Source organism: Arvicola amphibius, chromosome 2 (genome assembly GCF_903992535.2).
Source record: "Arvicola amphibius chromosome 2, mArvAmp1.2, whole genome shotgun sequence".
In the NCBI taxonomy this organism is placed as follows: domain Eukaryota; kingdom Metazoa; phylum Chordata; class Mammalia; order Rodentia; family Cricetidae; genus Arvicola; species Arvicola amphibius.
Genome location: NC_052048.2, coordinates 99,703,513 through 99,716,171, shown reverse-complemented (window position 1 = coordinate 99,716,171; position 12,659 = coordinate 99,703,513). Strand labels below are relative to the sequence as shown.

Below are 12,659 nucleotides of genomic sequence, written 5' to 3'. Positions count from 1 at the left end.
CTCCTCTCCTTATAAATTTCCCAGCTTCCGGTATATCATAGCAACAAAAACAGGCCAATACACCAAGGTTAAAAAAATAGGACTACAGTCTTTTATATAAATTATATGGGCCCAAAAACATATGGGTTCAGAATTTCTAAGACTTTAAAAGGTAACATCGTTTACATGGTATTGATTTTGAACCAACCCTTACAGGGTTCTAGGACAATACTCTATAATCAAATGCATTTATATTTTACGGTAAAGCATAAGTGTCTGCATCGAGTGGGGAAATGAGATTATATATTGCCTCAATTCAGTTTCAGGACAATTTGATCATTAAGAATTATTACTATTATTACTTGTTTTCTCGAGGCAGGGTTTCTCTGTGTTGCCTTGGCTGTCCTGAAACTCACTCTGTAGATCAGGCTGGCCTTGAACTCACAGAGATCCGCATGCCTCTGCCTCCCGAGTGCTGGGATTAAAGGCACTGTATCACCATTGCCCAGCAAGAATTATTTTTTAAAATATATATTTTCAGGAATTTTTATATATTTAGTGGTGTCCAGGCCTTTAATAGTAATGTCAGTATTCCCTTCTCTCAATGCACTAAAATATGTAAATGAGGGCCAGGGAAGTAGCCATGGTAGCGCACTTGCCCAGCAGGTTCAAGGCTTTGGATTCAATCTTCAGTACTACACATAAGGGAGTATATAGTGTCTTCTTGATTTGGGTTCAACAGTTAAACTTTAAATTGTGTGTGTGTGTACAGACATGCTGATTAGTTCGACTGGTAGTGTATTAAGTTATCAAGGAAAACATTATTTTCTCTTAACTTCTCAAGGCAACACAGAGATCAGTCCTCCAAAAATAAAACCTTGAAAAGTTACAGGGACTAATTTTCAACTTCAGAGAACAAAAGGATTTATAGGTGGGGAATGAGGTAGAGGGAACAGAAAACGGCCTTAGGTAGGAGAGGGTGTACTTTAATAAAATACCCTTGAGTTATACAAGTTTTGATCGGGAGACCTGAGAGGTGCAGAGGATGGAAATACATAAAGATAGGAAGCGGTCAAGAGACGCAGTTTCGGGATTGCAATTTATTGCCTAGCCCAGTAATAAAAGCTACCCACTGGCACAGCTATTTTTGAACGCTGAATTTCATTCACACGCACTGCTAGTGAATACCAGAAGCCATACATAATGTCTGACCCCAGCCGCCACTTCACACAGCAAATCTGTGCATGGGAGCTTTAACATGATTGACCGGTCTACTGTCCCGCGGCGGCAGGAGACCACTTTTGTCTCACACGTTGGGTTTCCGACGTCTCTCACACTCCCTCCTTTTCAGACACACAAAAGGTCTCTTGTAAAAGTTTCTTTAGGCTGTATTGTTTGCAGCAGCAGTAACCCTGCCACATGCCTGGTGGAGTTACAGGGTGTGATTTTCGACTGGTGTCTTCAGAACCTCTGGATTTTTGAATACAGCTGAGAATTTCCTTATGAGCTATAAACGAAAATGTGTACTAATTCAGATGTTTTATTGGCCCAGTCTGGTCTGCGACTGGCGAGCTGCTGTCGGCAGTACTTTCTCATAGAACCATCAGGTACAATAACCCCCCTCTTCTCTTACACGACCTCTAGTACACTGGTCCTCCCTTCCCCCACTTCAATAGCAATATCATTGCAGCGCGTTCTGTGATCTTCGTAGGGTGAAGCCTGGCCTAGCACCCCAAACCTGTTTACAAGTAACCTGGATTACCCCAATTGTACAAGTTTAAGGAACACGATGTTCACTAGGGGCTGGAAGTACTCTTCCAAGTCATAGGATATAGGTCTGAGTAACCATTCGGCCTTATACCTTGTGGTTTCTGGCTAACTCTATAAAACCCATCTTTACCAGGCTCCTTAAAGCTGTGAGGAGGTGCACAGACACTACATGTTCCCTGTGACTGTATCCCAAACGGTCCCCGTGGCTAGTCCCTCTAGGGTGCAGGAGGGCTGCCCCGACGGATCTCACCGTCCTGTAGGGGGCGAGCTACCCACATTGTCTTCTCGCTTGGCCTTTCCTTGAGGTTCTGGCGGGGGATTCGGGGTGGGGGTTCTTCGCCCAGGGGTGGGTGGGATTGGGGAGCGAAGGGTGGGTTTCGTTCCGGCCCTGAGGCCGGAGCCCTGGGTCTCAGTTCACGCCCACCAGGGAGTGTGCGCCAGGGTTCCGGACTGGCGTGTCGAGGTCGGGGCACCGCAGCCCGGGAGTAGGGCCCGCCCTCGAACCCCTGCACGCCCCGAAGACAGACACAATGCGGCGGCCGGCAGCGACTGGCGGGCCCCGAGCGCGCACCTCCCTTCTTCCTGCGGCCTCAGCTTCCCGGCGGCGCGGTGGCGGCGAGCGCGCCGATTGGTGGCCGGGCCTGCGCCCCGCCCCTCCCCGCGCCCCGCCGGCCACCGCCCCCTGGTCGAGACCCGCCCCTCTCCGCGGGAGGCGTCGCGGCCCGCGGCTGGGTGGCGGGCAGTTCCCGCCAGCTGTGCGCGCCCGCGTCTGGGCTCGCTCGGAGAGGACGCGGCGGCGGCGGCGGCAGCGGCTCCCGGAGCACAGCGGGCAGAGCTGCGGGCTGCGCGCGCCCCTGCTCCCGCCGCGCGTCCCGCGGTGGCTCCCGCGCCCTGCGGCGGCTCCCGCGCCCCGCGCTCCCCTTTGTCCGCCGCCCGGAGTGGCGGCGGCGGCGGCGGGGTCGGAGCCCGTACCCTGGGCTACTGAGGCGGCCGTGGTCCGTGCCCGCGCGCCGCGGCGATGCCGGACCAGATCTCCGTGTCGGAATTCGTGGCCGAGACCCATGAGGACTACAAGGCGCCCACGGCCTCCAGCTTCACCACGCGCACGGCCCAGTGCCGGAACACCGTGGCGGCCATCGAGGAGGTGAGCGGCAGCCTCGGCGGCACGGGGCGAGCGGCTCAGACCGCGGGGATCGCGCTGCGCCCTGGGAACCCGCAGTCGTCTACGCCTGCTGCCTGATGCACAGTGCCCGTCGCCCGCGCCCACACCCGGGAAAAGTTTCTGGTCCCCCCAGAGCCGGTAGCGGCCGGGCCAGCAGTGCCCGACACAGAAGCCCTTTGTTCCCAGAGAGGTGGCTCTGGGGAGAGGCTGTTGGGCCACCTTGGGCCTTTTTGGGGGAACCCTCCTGTCTGCTCTCATTTCCCTCGCAGGGTTTCAGGTCTTTTGCTCTACACCTCGGCAAGGTCAACTTCGGCCGCAGAGTCCGCGGCGGCTGCGAGCCGGGGACCCCTGCGCGCGCTGCTGCCCCGGGTGGTGGGTCCCCTCTTGCGGACCTCTCCAACTTGTTCCAGAAGTGGCCCGGCGGGGGCAGCTGTGCTCCCTGAGCCAGCAGCGGAGCAGGTCCAGGGGACCCCGAAGCTGCTCAGGCAGGGGTGCCATCTCAGCCCGGGAGGCCTGGCAGCTCCCACTGCGTGCCGCAGAGCAGAGCTGCCGGAGAGGTGGACAGCCGGCGCTTAGAGGTCCGAAAGGCCCTGGTGGCCCCTCCTGTGCTACCTGTGTGGTGCCTGTTTGGCACCATGGTCATCTCTCTTGTCCTTAACCTGGAAAAGGCCTGATTTTAGTAAGGGCTCTCAAGGTGCAGAGTCATTGTATCGAACTGCTAAGCAGCGAGCTCTCCAGATCCCGGGGAAGAGGGACCTTGCGAGAGTCAAGCAGCTCGGGTTGAAAATTAGAGCAGGCTTGGAAGGGTCTGTTTGAGTCCCCTGGCCAGGACTGGCTGTGTGACTTGGGACAGCCACACTTCTGTCATTTTCTTCATCTTCCAAACCGAATTCAGAGTCTCATCTTTTCGGCTTCCTAGGTTTTGTGCGCTCAGCAGGGCTCACAATAGGTAACTGGCGTACAAGGCACACGTGTGGCAGTAGTGAACCCATGACTACATTTCTTTTGGCCAGAATTTTAAGATTGGGGTAATACCCATGCCAGCGATGGGGGCGGGGAAAGGGTTGGTCTTCAGAGAGCTTTAAATTAAGCAATGTCATTAAATCCTTTCCCCGTGCCTGGACGCCGCATCTGCTATTAAGAATCGCTTGAAAAAAAATAATCTGGACTGTTCAGCATAAAATATTTTTCTTTGGAGACATACACAGTCACGACTAGACTCAATGGAAAATACTAGATTCAGCATCCTGGTGCAGCCTCCTCTTTCTCTCCTCTCCCCTCTTCCAAAAGATCCGCTTGTAAATCTTCTGTAGTGAGTTCAGTCATGTGCAGATTGCTTTCTTCTGCTTCTGCCAGCACGGCTTAAACACGGCCCCATTAGCTGAGGCATGTCTCCCTCCGTCCCCCACCCCATAAGTGCCAGTTGAAAAGCTTTAGGAAAATGCGTCATTCATTCTTATGGAAAGGATTGCATTTAAAAAGGTAGGAATCCTTCCTTGGGAAGGAACTTGAAAGAAAGCTTGTGTTTATAAAGTTGGGGTGCTTTCCTCACTGCTGTGTGTCAGCTAAATATTATTAACACTGACAGATATTGGGGAGCCAGGCAAAAGGAGTTGCGATTAAGTTGGCATACCCTGCTTCTGATTAATTTTGGTCTGCAGCGGATGAATCGAAAGCTGCTTTTGCACGAAATACAGGAGATTACCCAAGAGCTCAATTACTGAGTAGATTGGAGAGAGACCGGATTTGGTCATTTTGTTAAATTGCGGGCTTCATGTGTCTCCCAAGCGGAGAATGGGTTCAGGTTGCGAAGAGAGAAGAATTAAGACCGTTGCAGGCTTATCTCATTTTTAAGCAAGCCCAGTACCCGTGTGCATGAACTTGGAGTTGGAGGTGAAGCTGAAAGGGCTCAGCCTGGATTGCTTCAAACATTGCTCTTCCCACTCCTACATTAGTTAATGTTCGCTTCCATTACACACAATTGTTCTGTGTCTAATGCAGTAACACACGCTACTCACAATACTTGGATTTCAAGCAGACATCTTTTTTATGCTGGGATGAGACACGAGCGTGGGTTTTGTGATGCATATGAAGTTATACATTTCACAGAAATCAGATTGAAAAAATATATAAGCGCTCCCCCTAGTCTTTTGCTTAAGTGGGTTCTGGGCTTAGTAAACTGATGTCAAGCTGGGTAGCCTCGGCAAACCTGTTGGTTTCCCATGGAGGCTATGTCTGGTCATAGTTGGTTTCTGACGGAAACAGGCTTTCTGGGCTGGCATACCCATATCAGCAGTTAGCTAGTGCCTGGCCCTACTTCAGATGACATCCCTGCTGTGTTGAATCTCTAGCCCTGATTTGTAGATGAGGAACTTGAGGCTAAGAGAGGGTGACTTTGAACTTGGCTCCATGCTACTTTCACCAGCTACAGGCTTCTTATCTTATGCTTAAGTAATGGTGTGTTCTATACATTGTCCCTTCGCCAGACTAGCCAGCCACCTTCAGGTCAGGTTCCGTCACTTTCCAGTTGTGTGAATTGGGAGGAACACCCTCCCTCCTCCCGTCCCCTTTCTTTTCCCATTTTCCATCTTGAATCGTCATATCTGTGCACTTCTGAAGACTGGTGGAGTTAAGTGGTACAGCATCCGACAGAACTGACTTACTACTTCTAACTGCTTTAACAGATTTCACTGCAGTTAATATTTGACCTGGAGGGAGAATGGGGCAAGGGGAAGGAAATGGATGAATAGCTGAAGGCCTAAAAATAACTGGAAAATGTTGTCTGCCTCTCTGTCTCTCTCTCTTGTGTGTGGCTGCAGGTGCACTGGATGGTTTGTGTGCTGATTGAGGCCAGAGGTTGACGCTGGATGTATTCCTCAATCTATTCTCCATCACCTTTCCCTGCTCTGCCTCTGGGAGTGGGGCGGGGCGGGGTTTCACTACTGTCCTGAGCTTTTACCTGGATCCTGGGGATCGACTCTCAGGTTTACAAGCTTGTACTATACCCCCTAATCTGTCTTCCCAGCCCCCATTCATTTTCTCGATCTAACAAGTGTATTTGTTGTCTTCGTAGCCAGGAGAGGGTGGCTGGTTTTAAACTTTCCCTTTGGTGATGACTTTCTCCAGGTGAAGCAATTACTTTGCATTAGACTTCGCAGAGTGAGGAGTCGCGACTGGCATCAGCTTTGTGCTTTTGGAGATGAGGGAGGCAACAAGTAGCTGTGGCATCAGTCTGAAAGCTGAGCTGCCCCTTTCCAGCTCTTTGTGTTTCTTAGTTTCCTTAAGCCCCTGGTTACTTGAGAATACTCCCGGAAACAGAGAAAAAATGTGTCCGTTTTTGGGATGTCCGTGTGTTCAGTGAGGCGTGCCTTTGTTGCTCCATCCATTCTGCCTTGATGCAGTTTTAAAAATAAATTTGATATTGACTCTTAAGTATTAAAATTTAATCTACTTCCTTCCAGGGCCTTGATTCTCTCACTCTGTTGTCTTTGGTTACCTTGGAAACCTCTTTGCTGTTCTAACTGAAAAGGGAGAATGAACATCTGGACTGTGTAGACTCCCAGGGGGCCTGCTCTTCATGGGCCAGGCTCCGCCCCGCAGTTCCAATGGGAACTGGCCTTGCTTTTGATTCTGAGCTGTGACCTGTTTGTAAACCAGCTCCTTCAAGATCCCAGGCTAACAGAATTTGGTTCCACGGTCAGAAGGATGCCACTTCTTTCCCAGGATATTTGTGATCTGGGAAGGAAACCTCTCTAGGCCAACAGGCCACCGTGCTATGCTGCTCTGAGATCTCCACGGATGTATTTGGATCATTTTGAATCAGTTAGAATGGAACTGGTTTTCCCCTTCCAGCTGAATTAAATTTCTCTTTTATGATTAGTAGTAGAAGCGTTACTGGTGCCCTCCTTGTGGGTTCTAGCTCTTGCTGCTGTTCATTTGGGATCTATGGAATCCTGCTGAAAGGATTAGAAATCCGTTAACCTTGAGAAAACTTGTGACCCAGTGGGAGAAAGATCCCCTGGCAGATCAGTGCACTCGGGTGACAGGCTGTGTCTGCTAGAATGTCCAGGGTGACTGCTGTAAAGCCCAAGCCTGGTACTGCTTGTGGGGTGTGGTCAGGGCTGTGGGGTGGAGAGGGCCTTGAAGGGAGGTGTGTCCCAAGTGGCTCCAAGGTGGTTTAATCCAGTCTTCCATATCTGTGCCCCTACCTTTGGCAAATATTTACCCACTCCTGAGATAGCGATCAAGATCAACTAGGTCTTTGGTGGGATTTTCCTATCCATCCAGTCTGCTTATGCCAAGAATTTGTAGATGCCTTTTATGGTAGGGCACACATATTCTGCACTGTTGGCCCGAGAATGAAGTCAGCTCCTTGGTCACATTAGTCTATCCCCGATGCCTAGTAGGCACATGGGTTAACCGTGACTGCCGAATGATGCTGAGTTAGAACTTCGTTCTACATACTTGTGGAAAGTTCCGCTTGCGAGCGTGGTTTTAGGCCCTTGGAACTCCAAAGTGCTTCGCCAGGCAGCGTCAGTGTGGTGCGGAACTTGCAGAGAGCTGCAGGCCCCGCTCCAGGACTGTGGAATGAGCGCTCCCAGGGACAGTGTGCACTGCATTGGCCAGGTTTCAGAGTTGCCCGGTGGGGGAGGGGGTCTTGTGGACTGGAAGAACCTGGTCCCACTCTCCAGAATTCTCATCTCATCTGATTTAGGCAAGGTCTGGAACCTCCACATTCTTAAAAGGTTCCTTCCCGGAGACAACCACTGATTGACCCAGGTAACGATAAGTCAAGGTTATCCATAGGCGGAGTAGAGAGTGGTTTTGGAGGTGGGAGGAAGCTGAAATCAAGGCAGAGGTGACCTTTGAGCAGTTCTGGGACGCAGAGGCCTGCCTGAGAGATCTGTGCATAGAAGAAAAGACCAGGAGACCTGAGTATTAGGGGTAGACAGGCCTGTGGTCAGAGGCAAGGGAGGGAGAGGAGGGGCCAGTGCTCACAGGGCTTTGCCTTGGGGAGGGAATTTGCATTTTTGATGTGGTGTGCTGTGGTTTGGTTTGGGGCTCACACTATCGTGACCTGATTTCCTCTTTAGGATTTATGTTATGTTTATTTGTGTGTGTATGTGACACACACGTGCAGATACCCTCAGAGAACCCGTGGAGCTGTGGTTACAGGCAGCTTTGAACTGCCTGCTTGTATGTAAGTGCTGGGAATCAAGTTCAGACCAGAAGAGCGGAAAGCACTCTTAACTGCTAAGCCACTTCTCCAGACACTCGTTTACATTTTAAAGGTTTACGTTTTAGTGGTTGTCCCTAGGCTTAGGAGAAAGGGGAAGACCAGCGGGAGGATGGAGCGCTAGAAGTGCGAGGGGGGACGGGTTTGTTGCAGTCCTTCCAGTGATGAGTGGTGGCAGAGCCAAGGCCAAGTGTCCTATGAACTGGGAGAATCCGCTGACAGATGCTTACTGCGTGTGTGTGTGTGTGTGTGTGTGTGTGTGTGGCCGGTGTGGTGCGAATATCATACAGCTCATGCCCCAACACTGGAAGAAGGGCCTCCATCAACCCCAAGGTGAAGCTGGCACTGTCCAGCATGGCTTAGTGGCAGTGGCCAGGCCTGCTGTGCAGTATGGCTGGCTGCAGGACTTGTGTTAGGACCCATCTTACTGCAAAAACTGAGCAGGGTGTGGAGGGGGCTAAAGGGAGCCTTGCCACTGCTGTTTCTGGGCAGATGTTAGCAGGTGTTACTTGTTGGTTGGCACGCTCTCCCGTTTATAGGTCTCCAAACTCTCCTTTTTCCACTGAAATGAGATGGGCTCATTCAGACGTGATGCCCTAATGTGACCCCGTGACCAGGGTTTCAAAGTAGGTGGCTCGCTGGGGCCTCTCGTCCTGCTTTTCTGCCTTTGCGGTTTTAGCGTGTGTGATGCTGTGGAATAAAGGGACTGCCAGTTGGAACTGGAATGCCAATACTGTGTTCTTTTTTATTTTTTTTTTTTTTTTTTTTATTTTTTTTTTTTTTTGGTTTTTTCGAGACAGGGTTTCCCTGTAGTTTCTAGAGCCTGTCCTGGAACTAGCTCTTGTAGACCAGGCTGGCCTCGAACTCAGAGATCCACCTGCCTCTGCCTCCCGAGTGCTGGGATTAAAGGCGTGCGCCACCACCGCCCGGCCCAATACTGTGTTCTTATGATGGTGGTTATTCTTCCAAAGGAATCTGGTTGAGTTTATTTGTCCATAAATGTATTTAGGTGCCTGGTAAATAGTGTCACTGCCAGACACTAGGACTGTGCAAACGGACAGGCCTGTAGTGGACTGACCTTCAGGTCGTGTGTGTGTGAAGCTTCATTTTAACTTCCCATTTCCCCCCTTTTGTGCCATGGAGCCCTTTGGCAGTGTACCTCTTTGAAGAGACTCCCTGTTCCTCTTGTCCTTTCTGTAGTCTTACTGTGTAGCCCAGGCTAGCCCTCATGCTCCCTCTCAGCCTCTGCGTGCTGGCAGTATTACAGGTACGGTGCAGAAAACAGTGAGTGCATACAATAGGAACTTAAGATTTCAAATGAAACACCAGTTATATTGAATTTCAGTTTGTAAAACACTTGGAAAATTTGATATGACATACTACTATGTGGCTTTTGTTGTTAATAACATGAAGATTTATTATTGGGTCTAATAAGTACCTCCACTGCGGCGTACTATAAGTGTAAATAATACCGTGTGGCATTGCTAATAATTCTAATGTGGTGTTGTGGCACCTTCCATTGGAGTCCCAGGTGACGCTTACGCTAACTGGGATGTGTGGCTTTCATTCACTGTTGAAGAACGGCTGAATTTCAGTTAGATGCAAATGATGTATACACAGGGACTTTTTTCTTTTTTCTCTCTTCCAAGTATATGGATTCCTTGAATTCAGACTGAAGGTTCTAAGCTTGATGGTCCGATGTCTTTGGCTTTGGTGGTTGACTTCTTTGCAAACGCTATAAACCAGACTGTGGAACTATTGTCAGTGTCCTGGTTCTGGAAATCTAGCTGAGAAGAGCTGCCCTCTAAGCCAGTGTTATAGAGTTCCAGGGCAGTAGGGGGTGGGGGCGGAGGGAGGAGGGCTAGAGGACTGCCTAACTTTGATGTCACCAGGATTCCCCTATGCTGCTCCACGGGTGAGGCCTTGGGCAATTTCCCTGGCCCCATAGCATGCTTCTGAGTTCGGCAGGCCTACAGTTGTACCGCATGAGTCCATCAGTTAGGACCAGGACCTCTGCAGGCCAGCTCTTCTGCTTGTCATTTCCTTGTTTGTCTGACACGTTATGTGCTAACCTTGATGTAGGATGAGCTCGAGTGGGAAATGGACGGCAGATTCCCAGGTTCCTTCCACCCGGCGGGGTCAGGGAGTCCTGATGGACTGCGTTGCAGGGTGAGGTTATTGTATGACTAACTGCTGTAGTAGAGCGTGCTGGATGCCGGGGCTCCCCTCCGTTTTCCTGTATTTTGGGGGCATTTTATTGAGTATCAGACATGCTTGGCTGAAACTCGGCTGTTACTGAAGCCCTGGAGAAGATTAACCACACCTCACTGACTTTCCAGAGCTGGCCTGACTTGGAGCCAGGATGCAGACCAAGATTTTCTTTTTCTTCCATGGACATATATGTTCCCATGTGCGTGCTTGCATGCGTGCGTGTGTGCGTGTGTGTGTGTGTGTATGTGTGTGTAGGCTGAGGTTGATATCAGGGGTCTCCTCTGATCTTGTTCTGCCTTAGCCATTGAAGCAGGGTATTTCAGTTGAACCTAGAACTCACAGATACTGATGCTTGCTCCCAGGATCCCCTGTTTTTACCTTCCAAACCATGAATTCAGGCTGGCCAACGTGTCCACTCAACAGTGATGTGGGTTCTGGGATCTGAACCCTGGTCCTCATCTTTGTGCAACTAGTGCTTTATCCTCTGGGCTGTTTTCCCAGGCCTCAAGAATCGAATATGTTGACATCACGGTTTGCTGTTTCTGTAACCATCTGTTCTGTAGAGCTGGTGCCTAAGGAAACCCTTTGCATTAATGCCGTTAGGTCAGCGTGGCTTCTCTTGTTGCTGGTTTTCGTGAGTCAGCTCTGTTGCTCTCCTTGAGTGGGAACTTCTGGTAGATCCCTGGGCTGATCTCTGAGGTAGATCCTCCCTTCCTCACCGGTGAAGCCCTTCCTCTTTCCTCTCCTGTCTAGCCCAGCCCTGCAGAGATGTGGCCAGCCATTGCTCACACTGGCAGGAGGCTGTCCTATCTAGGGTGTTATTAATAATGTCATCTCTCTACTGGATGCTAGTGATGACTTTGTCAGTAACATCAGGTGGTTGATGAAGACAGTGCCTTCAAATGACAAGTTTCTGTGTCTTAGAATTTTTATCATACCAGCAGGCTCTTAGGGCTTCTCTCCCTAGTTTCCTGGAAGAAATCTCACTTTTTTAAAACAACAGTGACAATAACTAATATTTCCATGGGCTTTTAGTTCTATGTTTAAAAATGTGTCTATGTTGATTGGTTACCAAATATCCAATGGTCAGCCCTGAAAGCATACATATGTGTAACATTATACAGACTGAGCAGGTTGTATTTATGTATTTAGAAATACACACACACACAGACACACACACACACACAGACACACACACAATTAAAAAAGAGGCCATGGATTTGAGAGAGAGCAAGAAGAGGATATATGTGTGGTTTTGTATGTGATGGCATGTGCCATCATCATTCCTGGTTCATAGGGTGCTGGGATCAAACCCTGGACCTCTTGCACTCTGCCACCTGAACTTCCTCCCTAACCTCTAGAAGCGTTCACGAAGTGGCCTTCACTGCCACAAAGTGAGTTGTTAAAAGGATACACCTGGCCCCTAGGGCTATAGGTTCCAGAAAGCAATTTGGATTGTGTCTATAAAGAACCTCACAGTGTACAGACTCAGGGTGTGTCTTCCAGGCCAGCAGATCTGTGTTTGGTGAGGTGACCCTGAAGGATGTCTGAGGGATGTGTTCAGGTCCAGGCAGACCCTGGTAGAGAGGGGATGGGAGATATGTATGTCACATTCGCCTGAAACGCCTCATGTATTACTAATAAGCTTTTGGGTCTGAACTGGTGACCACAGGCTGTGCCTGTAACAGGGGAGGGCTGGGCGAGAGTTCTCTTACTTCTGGTCCAGTGAGCTTCTTCTCTCCTACTTTTTTTCTTGTTTCTTTTGTGGTTTTTAGAGACAGGGGTTCTTTGTAGCTTTGGAGCATGTCCTGGAACTAGCTCTTGTAGACCAGACTGGCCTTGAACTCACAGAGATCCGCCTGCCTCTGCCCACCGAGTGCTGGCATTAAAGACATGCACCACCACCGCCTGGCTTTCTCTCCTTCCTGTATCTTTCACGTGGATGTTTAGTTTTGTACTTTTTGAGAAGTTGGAAGCCAAAATGAGCTTGACCTCTTCCACTCCTCCCTTGAAAGATTCCCTCCCCAAAGACCCAGATACCTCTGCAGTCAGCATGGCAGTTGCCACCTGATCTGGAATTCTGTTGGATTCACTGCTGGCTGAAATCTGGGACAAATGGGACCAGGTTGTCTGTGGTTTTTGTTTCCCCCACCTATGGACCACATACCTTGATCTCTTGATTCTGCCTTGTTCTTTTGTCTTTCTGGCAAAAGGCAGGCTGTGTTAATGATCGCAGGGTTTAGTGCTTATTAAATAATGTGGGCTACTGAACATCACAAAAGTACTGGCTTTCTTTCATAG

General features: G+C 50.0%; 1 protein-coding gene across 2 annotated transcripts in view; it reads left to right on the top strand.

Annotated features, from left to right (window-relative positions):
- The first annotated feature begins 2,658 nt into the window (after nt 1–2,658).
- Asap2 (ArfGAP with SH3 domain, ankyrin repeat and PH domain 2) overlaps nt 2,659–12,659 on the top strand; it is a 154,634-nt gene continuing 144,633 nt past the window's right edge. For both annotated transcript variants that reach the window (XM_038319569.1, XM_038319568.1), the window contains exon 1: nt 2,659–2,893. In XM_038319569.1, coding sequence (XP_038175497.1) covers nt 2,768–2,893 — 126 coding nt within the window. In that variant the 5' untranslated portion in view covers nt 2,659–2,767. The remainder of the gene's footprint in view (nt 2,894–12,659) is intronic.